Source organism: Centruroides vittatus, unplaced genomic scaffold (genome assembly GCF_030686945.1).
Source record: "Centruroides vittatus isolate TY-2023 unplaced genomic scaffold, ASM3068694v2 contig_480, whole genome shotgun sequence".
Taxonomy (NCBI): Eukaryota; Metazoa; Arthropoda; class Arachnida; order Scorpiones; family Buthidae; genus Centruroides; species Centruroides vittatus.
The window spans coordinates 721,168-747,779 of record NW_027122270.1 but is presented as its reverse complement, the minus strand read 5'-3'; the positions used below and the strand labels follow the sequence as shown (position 1 = coordinate 747,779).

The following is a 26,612-nucleotide window of genomic DNA, read 5'->3' as shown; positions in this document are numbered from 1 at the left end:
GATGCGACAAGTGAACACCTTTATTGCCTCATCCATCTTGTCAATATAATAAGGGTTGTATTATGAAAGTTTATCACGAATCAAATATGAATAGCTATATATACTACAGGCCCTAACAGATCTAGCTTAAGGTGATTTAAATAATTGTTTACTGCTTGTTTAAATCATTTGTGAGTTAATGTTACCTTAGGTATACAAAATGGCGGCTTGTCTCTGACTCCAGCACACAGAAGCGAGGAAACAGTGGGGACGCACGTTTTCTAAACCTATTCTAACAAATTACCCCTATTGGCAATAATTATGATAATTTATTAGAATAGGTTAGGTTTAGAAAACGTGCGTCCCCACTGTTTCCTCGCTTCTGTATACTGGAGTCAGAGACGAACCCATTTGTGATATAGGCCTATTTATTGTTTTGATTAGATTGATCGAATCTCTCATATCGTAAGCGCTTTTGATAATTAGAATATCCAAATCAGCTGACAAATTCGAATGATTCGATCAAAAAGTTCTGTTTTTAATAAGTTACATGTTATATTCCATAAATAAATACAGTGTAATAAAAAACAAATTTGAAACCTTGTTAATCTCTAGTCACGATTCCTTATTTCGCATCAAGTTTTACAGTGTCTATCCAAAGAAAACTACAAAATTATGATAAAAGCTCAGTGAGCCGTATTTAATTAAAAAACTATTTAGGCTCTATACTACTATTATTAGTCTTCTTAATTACATACGAGATCCCGACTTCTTGCATGAGTAAAAACTCGATTTAAACATATTCCAAGTAAAATAGTACGATTTGGGGCCGTTCGTAGTAAAATAATATTTACCGGTATATAAAAACGTTTTAATTTTGAATTTTAATTTTCAGAAAATTGAATTAAATCTGTTTTCCCGTTTTGTAATTCCAACGTACGTAAATGAATTGCGTTGCTAATTCTTAAGATATTTAGTTCTTAGAAACATCGTGCATCACATTAAAGCAATTGTATGTTTTTTAGGAGTTTTTAAATGGAGATTTTAGGAAAAACAAAAAGTAAAATAGAGAACGATGGAATTTTAATTTTCTCGGGAGTTTATTTTCGAGAGAAATGTCTTTCGTCACTCGATAGAATGTAAGATAAATCGTGCAATAATTGATAATTTAATAAACTTCCGCAGATAAATGATGACATATAGAATAAATCTTATCTTTTTTTTTACGTTTTGGAATCAATAATATATTTTAACTTTGCGAAATAGCCTATAGCTTCAGAATTTTGTGTAAAATTTATAAAATATATCGTCGAAAACTTGGCAAAATTTTATATATTATTCATTTATATACCAAGATTTTATAACTTCCCTCCGTATACAGTAACTTTGAATTATATTTTTAATTATTGTAGTTTATATTTCAAATAAGATTATTAAATATAAAATTTGTTATAATAATCTAACACGATTTCTTTCGTGTTAGATTAATCAGTGTTTTCACAGTGTCATTTTTATTATTGATAGTGACTAATGAAATTAGTAACCTAATACACAGTAATTCGAATTACTTTTCATGATTTTTCATTTTGAATTAAATGCTATTTAATTTACCAAATTATTTATATATTAGTATTATCATTATACAATTAAAAATATCAAGTTATTTATTATTATGTTATGCAATTAATATTTTGATTTAATAAAGAGGAATTAGGCAAGGGAATTATATAAGTATTTTGAATATTTACGTTGAATATTTTGATATTTAAAATATCAAATTTGGAAGAATAAATTTACAGAAGTATTTTCGATTAGAATATATTTGTTTTTTTTTTTTTATCGTGGATTTTCGTTAGAAATTCGATCTTGGTAGCTTTACTGTATTATACCATTAGAGGAAAACTAATTGCTTAAGAAATCGAAGAGTATGCATTGATATATCATCGATTATTTTCTTAATTAGCGTTGATCCTACCTACATTACATCAAATAGTCGATAATGTACTTTTAATCTTCCACGTGGAATACAAATAGGCAAGCAAAAAACTTAACAATATATAAAAGTATTTAAAGTGATACCAAATTGTTATTTCACAATTTTTCTTTGAAAATTTATTATTATGTGAGCCGATAATTTTTGTAATTTCAGTATAATTGCATGAATTTATATTGTTTTAATATGTGGAAAGTACTTAAATGGATTATATATATATATATATATGTTGAACACAAATAGAATGAAAGCGATTGTTAAACCTTTTGATTTTTAGTTTTATATTTAAAAGAAATTATAGATTTTAACATCACCGACATAAATCCTAATCATATGTTTTAAATTTACAAATTACGATTGTTCATTATTTTCGAATATCGACACATATTAACTAAGGTATATTCTGTATCGAATAATGATAATAAATATATAAAATAAACGAGTATTAAATTCATATTTAATATTTTTAATTGTATGAATATCGAAACCAAAATACTTGAATTTATACGTAACTGTCTTTCTTCATACTTTTTCGAAAGTGAATAATCATTATATAATTTTATTTACTAAACTCGATCATATAAGTAAACTCTTTATTATTTTCAGGTGATTTTATTTTCTTGGGTAAGCCAAACGCATGATTTGATTCTTGGAAACGAAGACAAGGATCAAGCAGATGTGATGTGAGTACAAACTTATTACGGTTTACTTGATTAAATTTATTTATTCGCATTTTGTTTTTTTATAAAGAATATTATCAAAAATTGTAATGCATTTTTCTTAACTACTAAGTTAAATTTAAATAATAAAATGATTTTGAATTCAATTTATAATGCGAAGTATGGTCTTAGTCAATTCAGTTTCTTAAAGTAACGAAAATATATTTCGTTAAACTTTAAATATAAAGTAATGAAATACTAAAATTTTAGACTTTATTATTATTATTATTATTTTTAAATTATAATTTAGAAGATAAAGCTACACAAGAGACTGTGTAAGAGATTGTTTATTAAATAAATGAAGTTTTGACAGGAAACGTGTTATTGGCTTCTGTTTCTATGATTTATGGAATGTTCTTTGCAAAAGACTGAATTAGGAACGTTAATTAAGTACATAATATTCGAAGATTCGTTTACTGATAACTTATTATAATATATATGTACTTTTTCGTTTTTATTTTATCGGATTGAAGTTTTCCGTATTTGATGCCGTTACGAAATTACCATCGTTCTGATAATTACGACGACAAAAGCTTAATTGGAAGTCATTCAAATTGTTTATTTACTTAAAAATATTTAAACAAGAAACTATATGCAACATTAAAAATGTAATAAAATAATATTTCTAAGTTGAAAAACTAATGTTCATTTGTTCTTCCGTTTTTGAATCCAATTTGGATCCAGAACAATTCCGGTATGCATAAAATGCATATTCCAATTGCATAAAACGCTTGTAGTTGTTACAAGCTTTACAGATTACTAGTTGTAAACAGTTTTGATTGCATAAACTTACTTATAACTTAATCAGTAACAAGCTTCAAGTACTTGCTACAGGTTGCAATATTATCTTGTAGCTTATAACTTACAATTTTTATGCAATAGGACCCAGGATTTTGTTTCCCTATACGGATAAGAGGAAACTGTCGCACGTTTTGTCTTTAACAGACAAAATAAAGCTGGAACTGGTAAAGATTAAATTGAAGAACATTGAGACCTTATAGAGAAATACAATTTAATCTGCAGATAATTGAAATTATAGAATTATTTGTACATTTTGTAAAACACAATGGAATTAGGAAGGTTTTAATTAATATGATATTTATCAGCAACTGACTGTTGTTTAGAACTTTCAGTTTTTTGATTTATGTACAATGTATGATTTTGTTATTATTACTATAAAATCTTTGCAAAAATCTGTATTGTCTTATTGAGGATTTTTATGTGCAAACCAGGGTAAAATTTTTGGTTTGGAATTTAAGCATTCTTTTTAAAAAATCAGTTTTTTAGTTTCAATTTAGAAGTCACTGTTAACAAGTTTCATTTTAATTTTAACTGAAAATGTGAAGAATTTATATTATTTCTTACCATTAGTTTAGTATATTCTAAAAATAAACCAAGGTGTGTAAATGAGCCATTTATTACATAATAACATGTTAGGATATATAGGGTGTAACATATTTTGATGATTTTCTTTGAACATTGGTTAGTTTATGTTACACCCTGTATATCTGATGTATATGATGATCCTCCCTTGGACAGTAATTAGATCTAAAGTGACTTAACAACTTTTTTTTTTTATAGAAGTCTTGCATTTGAGGAATTCAAAGAGCAATTTTAATATTAAAAAATGAAGTATATTCTTACTACTATTTATAAGTAAAAGATATTATACCACTGTAGGATGTATTAATCATATTGAGAATAGTTGAATAGGATTCAAACAATCACAATCACATATTTCTGACATTATTACCTACATAAATGTTTTTTCTCTCTGTCAGTTAATCCAGCAAATAAACACCATCTTTAAAATCTAATTAATCACAGAATACTCTTAAGAATAATATTAAGAAAGGTCGGTTATGTACTTTCCAATAGTTTATGCTTTTTATGTTCTGTATATGAAGAATGTTATTGTCAGTTGCAGTTTAGCAAGAGATTGCCAACCACTCTTGTTAATATTCTTAAAAAAGATACTGTAGATAACTGTAGGCTGCAAGTCTTTTGTTAATATTTAATTATGTTAAAACATTAGTGTCTTTTTATCATCAGAAATATTTACGTGAAGTACGAACCAATTTTTCATTAAATATATTTCATTTAAAACTTCTCAGTAGATATGTTACTTGAAAAAACTTTTTAAATTACAATATTACCTTATTTCTCAGGAGGTGCACATACAGCAACATACATGTTTATAATGATTTAAATATAAATAAATATTAAAAATGAAAATAAATTTTAGTATTTTTATGACGATATAATTTAATCGAAATTGTAAATCACTATTTTAAAAATACTTAGCATATGAGAAGAAAGTTAGGAAATATAAGCATTTCTTGAAATATATCATAACTCTGCTATATAAAACAGTTTAAAAGCCATAAAAAGTGAAGACGTTTTGTATCTTCTGTATTTTCTACATTTTCTAAATATACCATCTGCCATTTTAAATCGAGGATTAAAAAGTTTAATGAAATAAAATGTCAATCATCGATCGTTCAAAATTAGTTAACATATGTATTCGTTATAATACCTATATTTATCAGATTAAATCTATCTGCTTAATAGTATCTTAACTGCTTGATAACAACGTATCCGAATCCAGTGGTTGTAAAATCTCCTATTATAGTTAAATGGATTCGAATAGATAAACTTTGCTGTTGTATTTTTGTTAAGTGTAGTAGATGCAATTTGAACACGTGGAGTTATATAAAATAGACGAGTGAGCATTAGTGTTATTAGGTTTCTGGAATGTTTTGTATACATGCGTTCTTTGTTTTTTCTATTATTCATTCACTAATTTATAACGAAAATTACTTTCAGATTTTATATTAATTATTTCTCAAAACTTAAGATTACCATCATGTTTAAGTGACTTTTATGCTGCTTAACCAAGCAGCATAAAAAAATCACTCAGTGCTTTTGTTTTTGTGTTATTAAAAGATTGGATGTAATGCATTGATTTTCTATGTATATTGAATGTTATTGATTTCATTATACAGAATTAAGTAGTAGTCTAAGTACACAGTAAAATGATTAAATTCAAATTCTTATGAAGTTTTTTTTCCTTTAAGTTTATAAGAGAGGAATGAAAATAAATTTGTTTTTGTATATCCTTCGATTATTAAACATTCCCGAAATGTTTATTATTAAAGTATTTCCAGTCATTTGGTAATAAATGAATCGGTTACTTCATTTAGGTTGATAAATATAGAATAAAATGCGGTTATTTTTATTTAGACAAACTATATATAAATAAACTACGTATGTAAATATACGTATTAATTAAAATTGAAGAAAGTTAGGCAAAATTTCTGGCGAATTTTAAATAACGCGAATAATATAAATTAACGAAGAAAAAGTTCTCTTGACTCAACTTTTTCTATTTTAAGACATTTATTCAGCAGAAGTAAAGAAATTTTTGGAAAAGGGAAAAGAAATTGAAATGGGACTTGTGTGAATTTACTAGTTTAAGATATAAATAACGTGATAAAGAGTTGAGTTTTTCAATTTGAAATTTCAATTTCGAAATGATTGATCATATAGCAAATAAGAATTTATTTAAAGGACGATTTATGTAAATAAATATAAATGACTCGGTCTGAATATATGGAGTAAATCATAAGACTATTACGAATGAATGCATGCTAATGATATAGACGAAATATTCCAGACTATATGTATTTTTTATTTATATTTCATTGGAGATCATTAAAATAAATAACTACCGATTAATAATATATAACAAAAATAGTTTATAAATTGTTTTGGTGCCATTGGAAATTCCGAGATCAACGATCAAATCAGCATTTATTATTATGAGGAATTGGAGAAAAACTGAATGATTTAGAAATTAAGAAATATTGAAATTATTTCAATTTACTATTCACATATAATTTTTGAGTTTATTTGCTTATATTTATAACTGTGTGTAAATATTGTAAATTTGGATTGGAAAAATATTTCACTTAAAATGATGCGCTATTCTTATTATCTATATTATTTATCTTCATAGTTAAATAGTTCAAACTGATTTCTGTCAGTGTAATTTCAAAGATTGTGTAATACGTCTTTTAAAAATTGCGTCTGTAAAATAGTTTTGCATAATATTCTTTAATTTTTAAATAAGAAGTCGGAGAAGTTTTCTATGTATAAACTATTGACTAGAATAGTCTTTTATTTATGACTTTAGTGTTATATTAAATTTAATTTCTATAATTATTCCGAAGTGTTACTATAGTATTAAAGCATAATTTATATTGTTATAATTACTCATACAACTCTAAGTATAACAGATTCGTTCGTTGAAAGAAAATGAATCTGTTACCTAATAAATACATTATATAAACGAATTTCTTGTCTGTTACTTTCAATGGACGTATATCGGGAGAATAATTCGCACTAGGCGAATAATGCGACTTTAAAAAACGAAGGTATTGCCTAATATTAAATAATTATTGCTAGATAAATTCATTCGTTAATTTATTACATTAGTTTTAGTATCGGATGACAGCTATGCTGTTTGGGTTTTTTTTTTTTTAATGTGGAATAGATAAATCCGGTCATAAATAATAATTATAAGGTTACTTGCATAATAATACCATTTCGAATCATTTCTGTTGTCAATAAATTGAGAATGTGTTAAGTTAATAAATTAACGTTGTGTCTCCATACGTTATTTATAAATTTAGCAACAGAAGAATTACGGTAAAGCCGGTTTGGAGAAAGCATTTTATTTACCCGGTTAGATTCGATTTCTGTGTAAATTAGAATGGAAAATCGATATATTCATTAATAAATAATTTACATTATAAAAAGGAATGTTGCATTTATTTGGACAAACGAGAAAAAGTCTTTTGATTAATTTCGTTATCAATTATTTCTCGCAAGTTGTACTTTCACCGTCTCACTACATCTCATTTGGTAGAGAACAGGACTGTGTGCTATTGAACCCAATTTCTCAGTCAAGGTCAGTGGAGCTCCTGAAATTGACGGCCACCGAGCTTTGCCGTATCCTTGAAAATAGTCGCCGACCAATCAGAGCGTGGAATACGGTTAGTGGCAACCCATTCCAACTATATTTTCGACCACGTTTTAGAGTACTCGAGTATTATAAATATTCGTTAGTTAATTCTCGCACCGTCTCGATAATTGTTAAATAGTTCGCAACTGGCGATGTTTTGATGCCAGACAGTCTACCACTTCTTCCTCATTGGACGAGGCGCTAATCCAAAATATTATACGTTGTAGCGTGACTAAAGTATTTCTCTGTCTGCGCCGGTTTAATATTGCCAGTTGCTCTCTCTCCCCCGTTTCCATCCATCGCGTATAATGCCTGCGTGTCCTTGGCCTTGAATCTCACCCTCTCCCTTAGCGGAGAGGTGAAGATAATGATCTGTCGTGTCGCCACTCGTTTCTTTACTATGCGTGCAAATGCTCCGTTCTTGCACATCGATCAGGAAATGTATGCATTTAACTTATGTTTGATATTTGTAATATAATAAATAACATTAGTTTCGCGTTGTCGGAGTCGAAAAGCGAATATCCAAGTTTTTTGGATAGTTTCCAACAACTCCGTACTTATCTAGACTCCCATCCTGTTGGATTTAATGACGAGTTTACTCTTCGTTCTCTCTGACTTATATAATCATTTTTAAATTGTATAATGATCAATTTCATTTTAGAAATAGAGTAAAGCGTGGATGTGTCTTTGTAGTATGTTGTTAGCTAAGCGGATCTGTTTGGCACGTTTACTTGTCCAGTCGGTTGGTAATGGAAGCTGGGACGGGGCCCGAGGATCGACGCTCCGGACGTGACTAGCATGCCCCGCTTGCCTGGCGGCAGTAAAAAACGAAAAATCAAGTTCAAGGCCATGCACAAGATACGCAAGAAGCTTACCATCGATCGGCCAGTAAGAAACTGTAACTGCTTTGGATATCTGCTTGGATCACAACGGGTACATATAACATAGTTTACGAAAAACTTTGTCGTTGTCATGATATCTGGGTTGTTGTGATCTTCGAGGGAAACCAAACATGGTAGGATTTTATCGGCTCATTCTGTCATTAACGGTGTCCACTTTAAAAACTTTCACAAACTTTACACTACTGCGAAAAAAATAATAATAAAAATCGGAACGAAGCGTGAAAGTGTTTTTCTCTATAAAATGCCGTTTGTTTTAATTTCATTTACCGAGAAAACCTTACGTAACATAATTTAATGTAGAAAATACTACTAATATTTTATTTTTGTTCTTATAGAGTTATACTCCTTTACAAAATTTCGTATAAAAGAAGTGAAATCGTAAATGTTTGTATAATAATTTATAAATGATCGTTGTAATGAATCTACCATGATTAGTTAAAATTAATTAAATATTCCAATTAAAAGTAAACGTACAAGTGTGTATTTATTTATTTTTAATTATAAACTTAATATTATATTATTTATCACAATAATTATAATAATATAAATTATCACATATAAAGTCATATTTATTGTTTAAGTATATGTGTAACATATTTTAAAGTGTAATTATAATACACAGTATTAAGTGAATATAAAATATCAAATAGTTTGTTGTTACATAATAATCATTATTATTTTCCTAATAAGATAATTTAAAAATTAAATAATTATTGCTTTAATTTTTATTCTGTATACAATACTTTATTTATAAATAAAACATAAAAATATATCTGTTTTTAGATTTGAAAAATAATAATAAATACATGCATTAAGAATCTTGATTTTAAGTTGAATAGAATATTAAGAACGGTTATAAAATATTTAAACGCTTGAACCCAAATTTTTGTTTCGTGACTTATTTCAAGTTGCATTATTTCATTTAAAAAATAATTTAGAATAATATTTCTACAATCGTGGATTAAAATCAACAAGTTTCTATATTTTTCCAAGTAGGTCACTCATTTATAAATAAATTTGAAATAATTTTGTTTAAAATTTAATATATTTACCAATATGTATTTATATTATTTGATATTTATTTATATTTTAACTGTTTATAAAAAATTTGTTTTTTATTTTTAGAAATATATTCTTTATAAACTGAAATTTAAAAATTATTTGAGGTTTTTGGTGTTGATAGTGTGTTTATTTGTACATAAAACCAGTTTTTCTAGTAGTTATAAATATTTTTTATAATTTTAGTATCATGAAATATTTTTCAGAAAACATTGACTTGAATCCCTGCAAGCAATACATACACAAAATCCAATAGATATATTTTACAATAAAATTAAATAATTTTATAACTAACAGTTAGTCTCTTATCTATAATCAATGAGAGAAAACACACCTGGATAATAAGTTTTCAGTCAACTGACATTACACAAAATATCATAAAACTTCAGTCAATTATGCTTCAAGAACTGATATAACTTGCATAAATGAACTCAAAATATACATCTCACTGTATCACACAAATACAAAATTATAAACTTCCATTTATGGAAGTATGTATTTGTATTTTAACTGTCAAAAAGATAACCAATATTTTACCTAACTGTACTGTACATGTACGTATTCAGTGCATTCAAAAAATAATTTTAAACTGAATTTGTATTCCATTTTAATTTGTTCATTTAGTTCTGTGTTCTATGTATTTTACCTGAAGATGTCTGTTAAAAACAGATGAGTTAGTAAAAGTACTATTTTGAGTTAATTTGTGCTGGTTTTGAGTGTTTGTTTTCATTTACGTATTATTAAAACTTCAAAATTTTTTTGAACAATTGTAATAAATACATATGAAACTTTGCATTTTATAAATTATCTTTTAAATTGATTTTTCTTTTTGAGTTTATTTTTCAATAGTGCATTTGGTTTGAGATAATGAAGCTACTGTTCTTGAAAATTTTCCTTGAAATCTGAAGTGGGAAAAAGCATCATAAGTTCAACTGATGCATTTTATCCACCACTAAACTATATATCTGTATTTCAAAAGATGATCATAAATGTTCATTTTAAAGCTATTGTATAAATAATAATAAATCACTTTATTATTTATGATTTCATGATGATTTTTAACAATTTCAGAGTTAGCTGCTATTAATGATAAAATTTCTGCTAGTGATTTTAATGGCTTTGCCATTTTTATTCAGAAAAGACATTGAAAGGCCTTTACAATAGCGGTATCTTAGAACTTTTAGTCATAGAACTTTTTTTATCACAATTTTGGTAATAAGATTAAAATAGTATAGTCTTCCTACACAAACTGTGTTACTTTATTTTATATAGGGTTTGATGGTAACTTTTGAAATGTATAGCTTAAGAATATAGCTTAAGAGATGAAATGACAGATGTCATAACACAGGAGCTCTCCTACTTACAAATGTTCAACTTACGAACTTCAGACTACAAACAATTTGACCGTATGTCTAAAACTTTTGTTTTTATGCAAATTCTGACATTTCATTGCTGCTGGTGAAGCGGCATAAAAATTAGTAACATTGGAATAACAGAGTGTTTTGCTATTTGCAATTTTTGTAAACTTTTACATTAGTGTTTCAAAAATGCATCCAAAACAGCAGTGGAGATAAATGCAAAAGTCACTCAGTTACCATAGAAACTAAACTGGACATTATAAAACTGCATTAGGTGAAAAACTGTTTGAAACGCCCGTTACCGACAGGTAAACGATAGTAATGTATTCTATTGAGTACACTGAAGTATTAATAAGTGGTTATTCTATGTACAAATGTATTTTCTAGATTAGTTTTCAATGTACGACAAAACCTTGAGAACTTGACCCGTTCGTAAGTAAGGGAACACATGCAGTTATATTTTCTTCCTATATCTTTTTCTTTTATTTTTGTGATTAAAACCTAGATGATCCTAAACACAAATCCATGCCCTCTGTTCTGAAAGTTGAATATTTCTGAAAATGGCAATATTGTTTATTATTTTTAAAGATTATATATGAATTCTGTCTTGATTGGTAGAAATTCTTCTGGAAAAGGTATTAATAAAAGCAAAAATATTCAGGCAACAAAAACTAAAAATAAAAACTGAATATAATAAATTATATACAGTTTTTATTTTTAATTTAATCCAAAAGCTAAAAGACAAGTAGATTGTATTTCTGTAATGATTAATCAAATTAACTTATTTGAAATTATGCTTTGTATATTTGTACTATAATAATGAAATTTTGCAATAAAATATCTCACTAGTGATATTTTGTATAATTTTATTTTCAACAAATTTATTGTGCAGACAATTACTGTTAGACAAGTAAATGCATTTGTTCTATATATTTCTCACACACTAAACTTTTATACTATTTTATAATTTTCATTCTATTTTAGAATTTTTTTTTCAAAATTTACTGAAACTGATAGAAAGGATGATGACAATAAGTCTGAAAAAAGTAGAAGCTGGTCCTGTATATACAGAATGTAAGATGCATATTTTAAGAACTGTATCTTTTTGAAAATTCTTAGGGAACTAAAAATATCTAAGTGAAATTAGTTTTAGTCATTTACTTTCATTTTGATACGTAAAAGTAAAGAGAATGAATCAATTATAAGAATTACATTATTTTTCTTCCTTGTCTTATTATAATCATTAATAGTAATAATACTATTTGTTTGTACTGGATTGCTTTCTGTTCTCATTGTACAAAAATTACAAATAATTAAAAAATATGGATCAAGATTAATTTAATGCAATAAAAAATGTACTTGTCTAGAATCACAATGAGAAATTTTCAATATGATTTATTACCAGGAAATGTACAGCTGAAAAATATTGATTAATTACAAAATAAACTTTCAGAAGTTGAAAGCATTTAATAAATTGTTTAAATTTAAAATAATGTTTTCATCACCACAATCTACATGCAAAAATTATTATTATTATGTTGCAAATGTCATGCTCAGCTGATACTGGTACTAAGTTCTATGCCAGACTAAAGTCAAAGAATAGCTATCAAAACAAGTGTAACATTAAGCTGTGTTATTGGTATGTGTGTCAACATCTAGTAACTTCCTGACAATGTGATGTGTGTTCAATGTTGCAGATTTCTGTAGTACCATGTATGTTTTTATTAAGGTTTAATGTTTCTAGACTTTTGTGTAGTGTATATGGTATAACACCAATAGAAGAGAGAACAGGTACAATAAATACCTTATCCATCCTCTACATCAGTCTTATTTCTTGAGCAAGTGTAGTGTACTTGTAGATTTTTTTCAGTGTGAGCAATTTTTATGTTATGAGTGTTTGGAACAGATATATATTACATAAGCAATCTTACTGCATTTTTCAATGTGAGTGATGTCAGGTCTATTGTGATGAATTATTTTATCTGGGATTATGGCTCTGTCATAGTATATTTTGTGTTTGTCATTTTCTAAAACTGCCTGTGGAGTATATCTGAAGTATGGTACCTGGGTGTTTAATAATCTGTATTTTTGTGCAAGCTTTTGGTATATTATATTTGCTATTTGATTATGCCTATGTAAATAGTCTGTTTGTGCTAAGAGCTTGCAACCAAAAGTTATATGTTGTTTTGTTTCTGGCAGAATGTGGCATTTTCTGCAAGAGTCATTTGTTAGTGATGTATCCTTCATGATGTGTTTTCTATAGTTTTTAGTGTTTATAACCTGATCTTGAATGGCAATCATATACCCCTAGTCAGCCAGTAGTTTGATGCAGTTTTGTCAATTATAGTCCTGAGCTAGGTCATAGGCATGCATGCCATGAAGTGCTTTTTGGGCCCATGTCTGCTTAGTGGTGTCTATGTTATTTGTGTGTTGAGCTATGTTCAGAGTGTAAGTTTAAAGGTGTGTGGTTATTGGCAGGGCCGTGCCGTGCTATGATACAGCAAGGTGGCACCATAAGGGGCAGCATAATCAGCATTTTGAAGACTTGCATCATACTGAGAAAATCTACCGTATGGCCCTGGTTACTGTCTGCCAGAGTTATAGCTTTATGTAATCTTGATGTTTCTTATTTTTTGTGGAAAACCTCCCATAGTGTCAGAATTTGTTTGTAGTGCAGATTAACTATATTAGTTAGGCCATAGCCATCTTTATGAGGAATTATGGTTGACACCAGTTGCTGTATACTATGCCAGATCAGAGTCAAGGCATAGCATCCAAAACAAAACAAAAGTTAAATAAGTGTGTGTGTGTGTGTGTCTGTCTGTCTTTCTGTCTGTATTCAGGAATTTCCTAACAATATGACATGTATGCAGTATACTGGCCTTCTGAAGTGTGATGTGTTTCTATTCAATTGTAATGTGCCCAGGGTTTTGTGTAGTGTGTGTGGTATGACATCTGTAGAGGAGAGAATGACAGGCACAATAAGCACCATATCCATCCTCCACAGATGCCTTATTTCCTGGGCAAGTTCTGTGTACTTGCTAATTTTTTCATTGCATGTGTTTTGTATATTGTGATTATTTGGAATGGATATGTCTATAATGTATGTGATTTTATTGTGTTTGTCAATGAGTGTGATGTCTGGTCTGTTGTGGTAGATTGTTTTATCTGCGATTATGGCTCTGTCATAGTACATTTGGTGCATGTTGTTTTCCAATACTGTCTGTGGAATGTATTTGTAGTATGGTTCGTGAATGTGTAATAATTTGTTTGTTTGCAAGCTCTTGGTTTATTATATTTGCTACTTGATTATGTCTGTGTAAATAATCTGTCTGTGCCAAGAGCTTGCAACCAGAGGTGATGTGTTGTATAGTTTCTGGCATGATGTGACATTTTCTGCATGTGTCATTTGTGAGTGTTGTATCTTTGAGTATGTGTTTTCTGTAGTTTTTAGTATTTATGACCTGATCCTGATCATGAATCCTTCCGTCTCCCCAAAGAGGCATCCCTGAGCTAACCAGCTGTTTGATGCAGTTTTGTCAACAAAATCCTGGGCCAGGTCGTAAGGATGCCTGCCATGGAGTGCCTTTTGAGCCCACAATTGCTTAACTGTGTCTATGCTTTATATATGTTGTGTTGTGTCCATATGTTGTGAGTGTAAATTTAATGGTGTGTTATTCGAGTCTGCTGGAGTTACTGCTTTATGTAACTGATGTTTCTTGTTTTTTGTCAATCAGGCCATGTCCGCCATCTTTACGTGGAAGGGTTAATCTTCCTATGGTGGATTTAGAATGATGATGTTTATGCTTAGTAAGTGTTCTTGTTTTCCTTTGGTGGAGTTGTTCAAGATCTGTGTGAGTCCAATGTATAACTCCAAAAGAATAAGTGAGTACTGGGATGACATATGTGTTTATTGCTTTAACTCTGTGTTTTGCATTATTATTATTATTATTACTATTAAAGTACAAAGGTTATATTATAGTAACTAAATTTTGTTTAACTAACTGTTTTTATATGTAGATTTTAACAATTAGTTGCTTGAAAGTGCATAATAAATTGTTCAAATTTAAACTTTTAAAAAGGAAAGCATTCTTGTTTTTGTTTGTAATTTTTTGAAGAGTAATGACAAACTAATTTGATGTTTATTTTAATTAAAAATACAGTAGAATCTCACTAGTCTAGTGCTTTGCTTTTCTGGCATGTCCAGTAATCCAGTACCAAGTCAGATTAAGGTGCGGGGTTCAGCCGGAGACATTTTTACTCTGCCAAAAAAGTCTTGTTTTTGTGAAGATTATGAGAGAAACTATTTAAGGCTAGGATGGCTGCAGAGACAAGACACACATTGAAAATTATTTTTATAAGCAGTAACTTATTTGATGTGAAATATATAATAGCATACAAAAGCATAGTTATACTGTATACAGTATAGTTTTCTTTTCTAATTACTGTATATTAAAAGGTTTAATAATAGAGGTTATGACAATTTGCACATATAATGTACAGTACATGTTTTATTTAACTACCTTATTCCCTGCATTCCAGTTATCTGGTGCTAACTGGTTTTTAATAGTGTCAGATTAGTGAGATTCTACTGTATTTGAATATCTTATGAAAAGTAATAGTTATTTTTCAGAAAGCAGAATATTTTACAGCATAAGTTTCTCCAGGACTGTTTTTAGGGAAATGAAATATCTCTTAACTTAAGTATTTAAGAATAAAAGTGGTTTGACTTGGTAGATAATAATGAAGTATGAAGTCTTAAAGAACTTCCTTATCCTTAGTTTGATGTATATAACAGATTTTTAAATAATTAAATGAACAAATAAAGGTAGGCTATAGATAATAGAAATAATATTTTTTTAAATGATATTCAAACTTGAAAGAATAAAATCAAAAACATATCTGACAGAGTAAAATTTAGAAATCAAGAATTTAAAAAATAATATGAACTAGATTCAATGTATTAATTATTTTAATCTCAAAGGATAGATCATTAAGAAAAACAATTTAAAGGTGTTTTTACTTGATAAATATTTTATTTTTAAATGTATTTTATATCTGCTATTAAATAGCTCTGTTTTATTGAATTTTCTATTCTTTATAAAATGTCTTAGCATTAAGTTGTTTTAGAAATATATACTTTTTCTTCATGTAAATCTTAATACAAAGTTGGCTCAGATTATCTGACTTACATAAACAAAGAGGTTTACTACCTGGAGACCTTACATATGTCTCACCTAAATTGAAGTTCCATGCTAAAAATACAAGTTGGCACTATTTTTCAATTCTGTATTTACTGATATTGTTTCTAGTGTTTTACACATTTGTAAATAAGAATATTAATTTATTTATGAATTTTAAGCTATTAAACAAATGTGCACGATAAAGTTTCATTAATCTTGTTTTCCATTAGTTGCTACAGTATTCTTTCTAATTCTCAATAAAAATTATCAGTTATTAAATGTAGTAGAATCTTCTTCTTGTACTTTGAGATTCACCTATATCGATGATAACTTATTAACAACATGAATTGGGATAATTAAATAAGATACAATTAACAGGAATTTTGGTTTTATTGATGCTGGCATTAAAAGACATGTTAAAACAATTATAAAATGTATAGCTTGAAGATGTATTAATTATAATTGTTATTCTTATTACTATTAACCTAAGTATACTTTGGGACATCCTAATTCTGATAACATTAAATGCTGGCAATATTAGACTAAGTGCTATTGGAGGATAAATTGTCAGTAACTTTTCCAGTAAAAAAGTTTCAGCTTTGTAAATCGAAGTATTTTCTCATATTACAGTACTCAAATTACTGGAAAAAATTGCTGGCAACTACACACAAAAATTGAAATGAAGGTAGAAATCAGTGGAAAAATTGCAGATTGCTAACAAAATTACTGGTAATTGGAAGATATTTTTTGTGGGAGCAATGTAAATATTACTTACTTATAACATTCAGTTTACCAGTAACTCTGCAATAAGTAAATGGTGGTAAAAGTTGTGTCACATACCCATGCCATAAAATAAAATGCATTTTTATAATTTTGAGTGTAATGACACACCAAAAAAAAAAAAAATGTGTAGTTTTAACCATGAAAGATAAAGTGGACATTGTTAACAGAGTGAATAAAGGTGAATCTGGGAAAAAATTAGCCAAAGAACAGAATGTAGAAACTTCCACAATATCAGACATTAAAAAACTTCACAAACAATTCTGCATTTTGTTGCCATACTAGACAGTGAGGATGGCAGTTCCATAAGAAAAATGATGTGAAGAACAGAAAAATGGCCAAATAAGATTGCTATCTATAAATGGTTTTTACAGAAATGTTTCCAAGGTCAATTTATGGGCCAGTTCTGTATGAAATGGCAATACTTTTTAATGAAAAGTTGAATGGGAATCCATGGTTCAAAGCCAGTAATGGTTGGCTGAGGAATTTTAATGCAAAACATGGAATTTGTGAACATGAAGTTCACAATGTCTGCTGACAGCAAATCTGATGATGATTTTATCATAAAATTTAAAAATATTATTGAAGATAAAAACCATGATGATAACTTTATCTATAATGCTGATGAAACTTGTCTGTATTGGAAGGCTCTTCCTCAAAGAACATTGGCTTTGTGATAGGAATCCAACACTAGGTCAAAAGATGAACAAAGATTGTATAACTAGGTTAACATGCATGAATGAATCTGGAAATTCAAAAAAATTGAGAGCTTTCAAAAATGTAAAAAAGCTTCTCGTAATGCACATGAATCAAACGAAAGGTTGAATGAACAGTTATTTGTTTTTATAATAGTATGATGGCAATTTTATATCTGAAATGAAAAAATTGGTGAAGATGGAAATATTTTATTAATTATCAATAATGCTCCATCCCATCTTGCATTATTATAATATGGCAAAAAGGCAAAAATGAGAAGTTTCAAGTTTGTTTATTACTGCCCAACCTAATTAGACTGCTGCAGCCAATGGACTAAGGCATCACTGAATGCACTAAAACTGCTATGAAAACTTCTGCTACTTGATGACAAAGAAGAGAGTATATTAGAATTTTATAAATGGAGAAATTTGAAAGAATGCAGGTATATGGCAGTGGGTGCTTAGAATGAGGTTAAAGTTATAACATTAACTATAGCTTGGCAAAAAATTAAAGAAACTTCAGAGTATGAATTGGATATAGAATCAGCAAATCTAAATGAGCAAGAATTAGCAGAAACAGTTTCAAAAATTTGATTTTGCAGATTGTGAAGTTGGAGAATGTCTTTGGCTGAATCATGATCCTGGTTATCAGATCATGTCCGATGATGAAATTGTAGAAATAAGTAATGAGGAATTCACTTCTTATGATAATGAAAAAGCTGTAGATGGAGGAGTGGACTATCGTTCATATAGCAAAGCTTTTCAGGCTTTGAACTTAGTGTAAGCCTGGATATAACACCAGGAAGAATGTGACACTATGTAGCTGCTACAGATGGATGCTAGAAAATGTATATTGACAATGAAGCAAAAAAATCTTTTCTGACATTTTCAAGTTTTAGAAGAAACATTTTTTAGATGCTTATTGTGACATATGCGTGCTATATTGTATACTTATGTGTTGTGTGAGTGCACTGTATATGTATGAAAAGTAATTTGTTTAAATGTAGAAAGTAAATTATATTCATTTATAGGTACATTTCCACATAACTGTTATATACAAATGTACTAACAGTTAATTATGTACTCAACTGTTATTTGATTTAATTTAAGAAGAGAAAGAAAATTTACTTGATTATCTTTAGAAAAGATTTATGTAGATTGTTGTTACTCATGTAAAAATATAACAAATGTTTGTATACAAGAGGAAAACAAATAATCATTGATATTAAGTTGTTCTTATCTAGATATAATAGTTTTTTTCGGGATAATTATTATTAACTTCTAAAAAAAATTTTTTTAGAAGTTGAAATTTTCATTTAATATAATATTAGCTTGAATCTTTTTTTATATATTATTTTATGAAAAATGATTATTATTTCCTTATATTATAGAAATAATATACAGCTATCCTCCACTTTATGAAAGTTTGCTTTATACCACTTTGCTTTTAGTATCTACTGCATTAATATGTATTTTCACTAACTGAAAAAAAATTTAGAGAGTATTTTTGCTTTTATGAAAAAAGCATAAAGCAAAAAGTGTTTAGCATTTGTTTTGTAGTAAGTTTTAAAACAGCTCACTACAAAACAAAAGCTAAACACTTTTTGTATTGTGCGCCCTGAGCAGAGAGAGGCATCTCCAAGCTTCTTACTAAGGACTACATTCAGCATCAAGTAGCTATAGCTTTGAACTGTGTTTGTGAGCATCTGTGCTCTCTCTAAGCTGATTTATTTTGTGCATCCATTAGCAAAATGTGTCATAAGGTACAAAAGCCTAATATAACTCTTAAGGGTGTTACACTTAGCATAAAATTGAACTTAATTAAGCATTTCAATCATAGTGAATGAATTAAATACATTGTGCATCCATTTAAGTTACCTGCACCTACCATTCATACTATTTGCATGAAGAGAGAAAGAATCTTGAAAGCTGTCAAAGTTTTTATTGGTTCTGTTAGTAGCAAAGTGGTTTCTTTTAGTTAGGATTCAGTTATGGCTTAAAATGGAACATCTATTGCTTGAGTAGATTGATAGGTGAAGAAAGATAATGTTCCATTAATTTACCTTTACTTAAGAATAAATTTCACTTTTGTAATAATGGCTGATTTCAAGATAGCCATGGATAGTTTGATCAGTTTTTGAGACAAAGGCAGTCTCATAGTTTAAAGATTACTTACTGGAGAGAGTTCTGGTGTAGTTTTGCTAACTACACTACTTACATTTCTATTTTGTAGGTTGTGTATTTATCATATCATTCATACTTTTTCAATAGGTTAGTATTATAATTATTTTAGGTTGTATTATTTGGTATAATTTAGTAAGTTAATTTTGGGTCTGGGAATTCTCAGAAATTTTTCCTATATAAATTAATTCAGTGGTGGGTTTCAAATAATTTAACAACCAGTTTTCTGCACTAATGACCATTTTAAAAATATAAAAAAAATTTATAAGTTTATGTGAGAGCCTTACAATATTTTTTTCACATAAATGCACCCTGCACATTGAAAACTATAATAATAATAATGGAAAAACCTACTATGGACTTTAAAAAAGGCTCTTATGCCCACAGGACAGAAAGAGCAAAAAAATAAATAATTACGTCATATTAATTGTTGCCCATTAATATGCCATGCATGGAAAATAGAAGAATTTTTTTCCATCTTGAAAGGATTCCTAATAAAATTAAGAAGCTGCTTTCTGTGTTTTTTATTTTCTAAAAAGTTATATATTATTCATATTTTTAAAATAATGTTCAAAAATCTAAATTAATTTATTTGAATTATTATTAGTATCTTTTGGTTTGCAGATACTTTTAAACATAAACGAAAAAATTCCTGAATCCCACTCTTTTGCCAGAAACACTCAGTGGCATTTCCACTCTCGGGAAATCTGAAGTGTGGAAATTTCAGAAATCCTAATTGATATGCAAAATAATCCCAGAAGCATATTTATTGTCCTGCATTTCATGGATCCAAAAACACAGGCATTTGTGCTTAGAGCTAATCACTTGTACCCCATGAATTGAGCAGAAAATTTCAGATGCTTAAAACTGTGACAGGTGGTATAATTGGTTGAAAATCATTCACAGTTGTGACAACACATTCTCACTCACATTTAGTACTCTATTGTAGAGTTTCTCTGTTTTGTTCTGTTTCAATCCACATTGAGTTGTTAAAAGGTTAAGTTTTATACTAATGCAAACAGTTGCATTAAATTCCCTAAATAAATATTACAATTTTAATGACCAGTTTTCCAAACTAAAAATATTTTAGGAAGTGGTTCTGCCAAACCAGTGCAAACTGGCTGAATCCCACCACTGAATTTTAATGGTAATTGGTTTTTTTAATTGCTTTACACCAGTAGTTCCCAAAGTGGGCACCACCACTTCCTGTGGGTGGCAGGGGGCTGCTGGAGGCAGGGTAACCATAGGTGAGGGTTGGGGTTACTGTTAACCTTTCCCTTTCCTCTGTTAAAACGGATAAGAAGAAATATTGTGTTTAATGGTTTCCAATTGTGGAGAACAATATATAGTAAGTGTGAGGTTCATAGAAAAGTTTTTTTAAGATTTCTAAGCCTTTCTTGTACAAGGGAAAATGGTTTTAGGGGTGTTGGGTATAAGTTTATGGAACTAACAGGGCGGTGGCTTGAAAAAGTTTGGAAATTGCTGCTTTACACCATTTTGGCTTACATCAGGTTTCATAGGAATACATTGCTTTTGGATAGTAGAGAGAACTTGTATATGGTTAATTGATTATATAATTTTTTTTCTGTCTATCAATAATATAATGTTTTTTATGACAGATAAAATTATATAAAATAAAAATTACTATCAACAGATTATAAATCACACATCTTATTTTTTTATCCACTCAAAAACAGACAAGAAATTTTTCTTACTCATTGTCATTGGCCCATCTCTCTCAATGTATAGATACATAGATCCATGCCAATGATCTTGAAGACATATGCAAATATCTAAAAAGATAGATTTATTCATTGTTCATTGGAAGTTGAAAAGGATTGACTGCACTCTTGGAAGAGGCAGATGTATGAAATTAAGTATTTTTTCTAATACCAGCATATTAAATCCTATCATTCAGATTGAGAAGAAATTATTTTATTATTTATTTTCTGTTGATGTATAATAATAATTTTTAACACACTAAAAACCTTTTTTATATTCCAGTACGAATAGCTTTAGATAAAAACTAACGTCTTCGACCAAAACTTGGTCTTCATCAGACTATTGACCAGTATAAAATTCAAAATTGATTTATCCTTCCCAGGGATTGTGCAAGAAGTTGGTTTTATAATAATTTTTGTTTTAAGACTATGATCTAGCATTTAATATAAAGTTAAGTAAGGCTATCACAAATAAAATGAACAGATATCCTAAATTAGGTAGGACAGTTTCAATTTTTAAACTGTTTGAAAATATCCTACTTTGGTCTGTTTTATAATAATATTCAAAAATTTTAAGTCAGAGATGGATCATATACAAGTTACATCATAAAAATTTTAATATTCAATTGAGCAGATCAGTTATAAAGTGAAGTTGATAGTTTTTTCTAATTAGCTAAATTAAAAAAAATGACAATTAAAGCAAACAAAGCTACACTCTGAGCTATAATTAATTATTCATTGTTGCTATTGTTGTAGGTTGTTATTTTGTAAACATAAGTACAGTGATGCCTCGTACTTTGAATTTAATTCATTCAGGAAGCAGTTCAAACTCTGAATGACTCAAAGTCTGAAGCAATTTTTCCTATTAGAAATAAAGGAAAGTCAATTAATCCATTCCCAGACTCTAAACAATATCCATTTGAATAAACTTAAAACAGCAAATATGCATAATTCAAGGTAAAAATAACACAGTTAAATGACTTAATAATAAATTGAAACTTGAAAATAAATAAAACATGTAAATACTGCACAATAAAATGAAAATTGCATTTATTGGTCGTATACCATCAACTTTAACATCTTAAACACGGTCGCCAGATCTGCCACATGTACCACAGTCATGCTTCACGATAACTTCTTTCACTTCAATTGTTAATATTACAACCTTCCACAAAAAGCATAACAGGGCATGTTATGCTTTGAGTTTCAAAAAGGCAATTACACTATACAAACAGTAAAAAAAATTTGTAATGTGTATGGGGAAGATGCTCCTAAAGGAACACTATCGGTAATTTAACGATCCAAAACTATGGTTGAATTATGTTTATTTTGGTTGATTACATACATAACTAGATGCATTTCAGGCCAACTTACACTTTACAGCCCAATATCTGTAATCTGTATTGAATCAACTGTCTTAAAAATATGAAAGTATGTGAACATGATAACTGAACATATTTCACTCATACAAACAACAAATGATACAAACTGATACAGTACATTAGATTATGGATGTTTTCTGCTATCATAGTAGGCTGTTAGTATTTAAAAGTGAACTTCATGTTGTGTTTAACACAACATGAAGTTCACTTTAAACACCTCTAAAATATTTCAAATACCATTTTAGAAAAAAAAGCTTGTTGCATAGTAATGATAATTCATATAACTAAACTTTTAATCCAGCATAATAACTTTCTTAAACACTAATCTTTTTAATCTCTTTAAAAGTCATCTTCAGGCTATTTCAGTTACATTGAAGTTTCCAACAGAATGAAATTACAGATTCAAATTTTAAATCAAAATTTACACATAAATTATGAATTTCTTTGATTGGTAATTTCAAAAATGCTCTAATGCTCTTCTATTTAACATCATATTAGAATACTTCAAATATTTCAATTCATAAAAATATTTGTAGATATTAACTTAAATCACTTTATTGAGGAAAAGATTTTTGAATATATCAGTAATGTTGTATTTAATTTGTTTTTTAAAAATTTCATAAAAAATACTAAGTAGTTTGTAAAGTTAACATCTGAATTAAATAATACATATATTTAATAATATCTGGAATAATAATAGTCAGAAATAATTAAAAATTTATACTATATGACTAATTTAAGTTCTGTAATACTTTATGGAGTGATTCATTCTTAATACATGATGGCATAAGGATTAATTTTCCTATCAACCAAAGCCTATTATTATGTTGTCTAAGGTGTATTTTTACATATTATTATTTTTTAAAATTTATATGAAATAATTTATTATCATTCAAAAGATATTAGAAATTTCACTATAATTATTATTAAGTTATAAATAGTTGTTTTCTTAAATGTAGGAAACTATCAACATTTACTTAAAATTATCTTTTTGTGATAGTTGAGTCAAAAATTGTAGTGCATTGAGAGAAATTTGAACTTACTCATATTCGCTAACTAACTATTGAAAATATTATTGGTTAAGTTATTTTTAAACTAAGAATTGAATATTTATATTTGTTTGTAATTGTTGCATATAAATTTTTTGTAGTACACTGTGATGGCAGGTTATAGCAGTGTGATTGTATCTCAGATTAAGACAGAAGAGGGAAATGAAGCACAGAGTACCTGTTTATCAGTTTGTCCTCCATCACCTTGCATTTATCCTCCTTCCAACTCAGGATTATCAAATGGGCAAACTGATTTTGGAACCGTTGAACCAGTTGGTAGTAGTAAACTACATTGTAGGTCACCAGAACAAATAACAATGGTAAATTTTTTAATAAATTATTCTTGTAAAGTATGATATGTTATAATTATGCAGTCTCTAAAATAAATTGAAAATCATTTTTTAAACATAAAAAAAGTGACCTTTTTCATTTGTAATTTAACATGGTAAATTTCTTACTTTTTTTTATATTTGTTTTATTTGCTTGTTTCAAACTTTTTATAACAAAGAATCATTTTTTAAAAGGATCTTTATACAAGTGATACTGCAGAACAATCACCATCGCCACCAATTAGTCCTGAAAGTCATCATCAAGATATGTTTTGTTCTAGTACCATACCTGGAGATGGCACAGGAAGTATGAATGTCAGTAATTCTGAAGGAAAAGCTGATTCTCCAAAGCGACTGTGTCTAGTATGTGGTGACGTCGCATCAGGCTTCCATTATGGAGTTGCCTCGTGTGAAGCATGCAAAGCTTTCTTTAAAAGAACTATTCAAGGTAGCTGAACTTTTAAAATTATATTAAATTACTTATTTCAATTTTAGAATTTTTTTTTCTTTGGTACTATTCTGTTCAGCTTCTACATGCTGCATCACATCACATGCTTCCGAATCATGCCTTTTTGGTTATTTATATGAAAATAACCAAAAAGAATTTGTAAAAATGTTACAACTAAGTATTTTTTTGTTCATTTTCTTACATTAAAGCATGCTATTCAATAAATCAAAGGGCAAAATTAATTAAAAATAACTGTTTTAGAAAATTTACAAGTACAAACTGTTTTTGCTATTTTTCCTTTCTGAAATTTTTAAAATAAAAAATTTATATTTCAGTTTAACTTTATGCACACTTTATGTTCCTGTTTCCATACTTTTAAAACACTATATTCCTCATTTGAAATTGTAATCCAGTTAAGCTGTGTCATTCCATAAGCAACATGACTGCTCTTGACATGACATAGTGCAGCGTAGGGTTTCTTATTTCCCGGTCTTTTGTTTTTTTAAATCTGCACAAATTTCAGTAGTGTTTTCTGGTAATTTCGAATAATTGCACATACACACAAGAGATCATACATTCTTTCTAAAATGTTCTTGATTCCATTTATCAAAAAATTTACATAAATAATGCTCCATTTTAAAAATGGTAGGATTAAATGAGTTTGAAGAAATGTAATTGGTAGATTTTATACTGAAAATCATGAAAATGGGAAATCTTACACAGTTAAATATTTCTCTGGAATGGGAATTCCATGATGTATTTTGTGTAGCATTATTTCAAGGATAGTGGTTGAAAGAGGAGGAAGAAGACTAGGGAAAAGTTGGGCAAACGTTTAGAAAATTGAGAAGAAAGTTCAAAATTTCACATGACATGTTCACTGTATTCTGATGGAACATAAGTGATTCTCAAGAAGTGAAAGTCTGCTCCCTGATGAAATAACTTGCTACTTGAAAACCCCTTCTGAAGAATCTGCACAATAGAATCTTGAAGGTGTTAAACAGTCTTGATGTGGTTATGGATGATGAGTATGTTCTGGTAATAATCACTATTTCATCAAAGAAGAGCTATATGTGGATCCTGAAGTCATATTCAAACAACAAATTTTGCCAAACCTTATGGTTTGACTGCAATCAGTCCAAAGGGTGCTCACAGGCCTTGCCTCATCTTGGTTCTCTACCACCTTATATAACAAACTCTACGTAATTTGCCTCTGCTCTGCCAAGTGGCACTACAGAGTATAAAGAGACTATATCTTAGTAGCTGCTGGGTATCAGCCCAAGCCTATGATTGAGTCTTGGACTCTTTTAAGTCAAACCTGAGATAAATGCTTGGGCTCTGGCTCCGGTTTTGGTGTAATCCAAGAGGGGACCACCAAGTTTCGTTGTCTTCCTTGCTCTCAAGTCTAACCCTCTTACATGGACATACATTTTTGGTGCAGCCTGTTCTGCACATAGAGTTCTCTACCAAAGAGAGACCAGCTCTTAGTAATGGTCAGCTGAGCCCCTCCCCGAGAAAAGGGGGTCCTGCCCAGTGCATCCACTTAGCTTATAGGTTGAAGAGACCTATTATTTTTTCCATCAATTCCTTTAGTTTCTTTAAGTTTCCATTACTTGCTGCTACTGTTTGAAGTACTTGTTCAGAAAGCTTAGACCAGTGGGACTTGGTCAGCCCCTCAGCAGAAGTCCTTAGTAAGAAGACATACATACATACAAGAAAGACATCGGCCGTACACAAAGTGTTTAGCCAGCAGAAAAGAGGGTGAGGGTAAGGGAAAGGAGTGGGGAAGAAGGAGGGAGAGGAGATAGACA

The 26,612-nt window shown here is 28.8% G+C and overlaps 1 protein-coding gene across 5 annotated transcripts in view; it reads left to right on the top strand.

Annotated features, from left to right (window-relative positions):
* Positions 1-26,612, top strand: part of LOC136977863 (steroid hormone receptor ERR1-like) — a 101,027-nt gene that overhangs the window by 53,190 nt on the left and 21,225 nt on the right. For 3 of the 5 annotated variants that reach the window (XM_067273455.1, XM_067273454.1, XM_067273456.1), the window contains 3 exons: positions 2,579-2,655; positions 24,129-24,347; positions 24,552-24,804. In XM_067273455.1, coding sequence (XP_067129556.1) covers positions 24,138-24,347; positions 24,552-24,804 — 463 coding nt within the window. In that variant the 5' untranslated portion in view covers positions 2,579-2,655; positions 24,129-24,137. Of the gene's footprint in view, positions 1-2,578; positions 2,656-7,021; positions 8,733-24,128; positions 24,348-24,551; positions 24,805-26,612 lie in introns of those variants that run through there. The other 2 variants (XM_067273453.1, XM_067273452.1) reach the window with 2 other exon arrangements.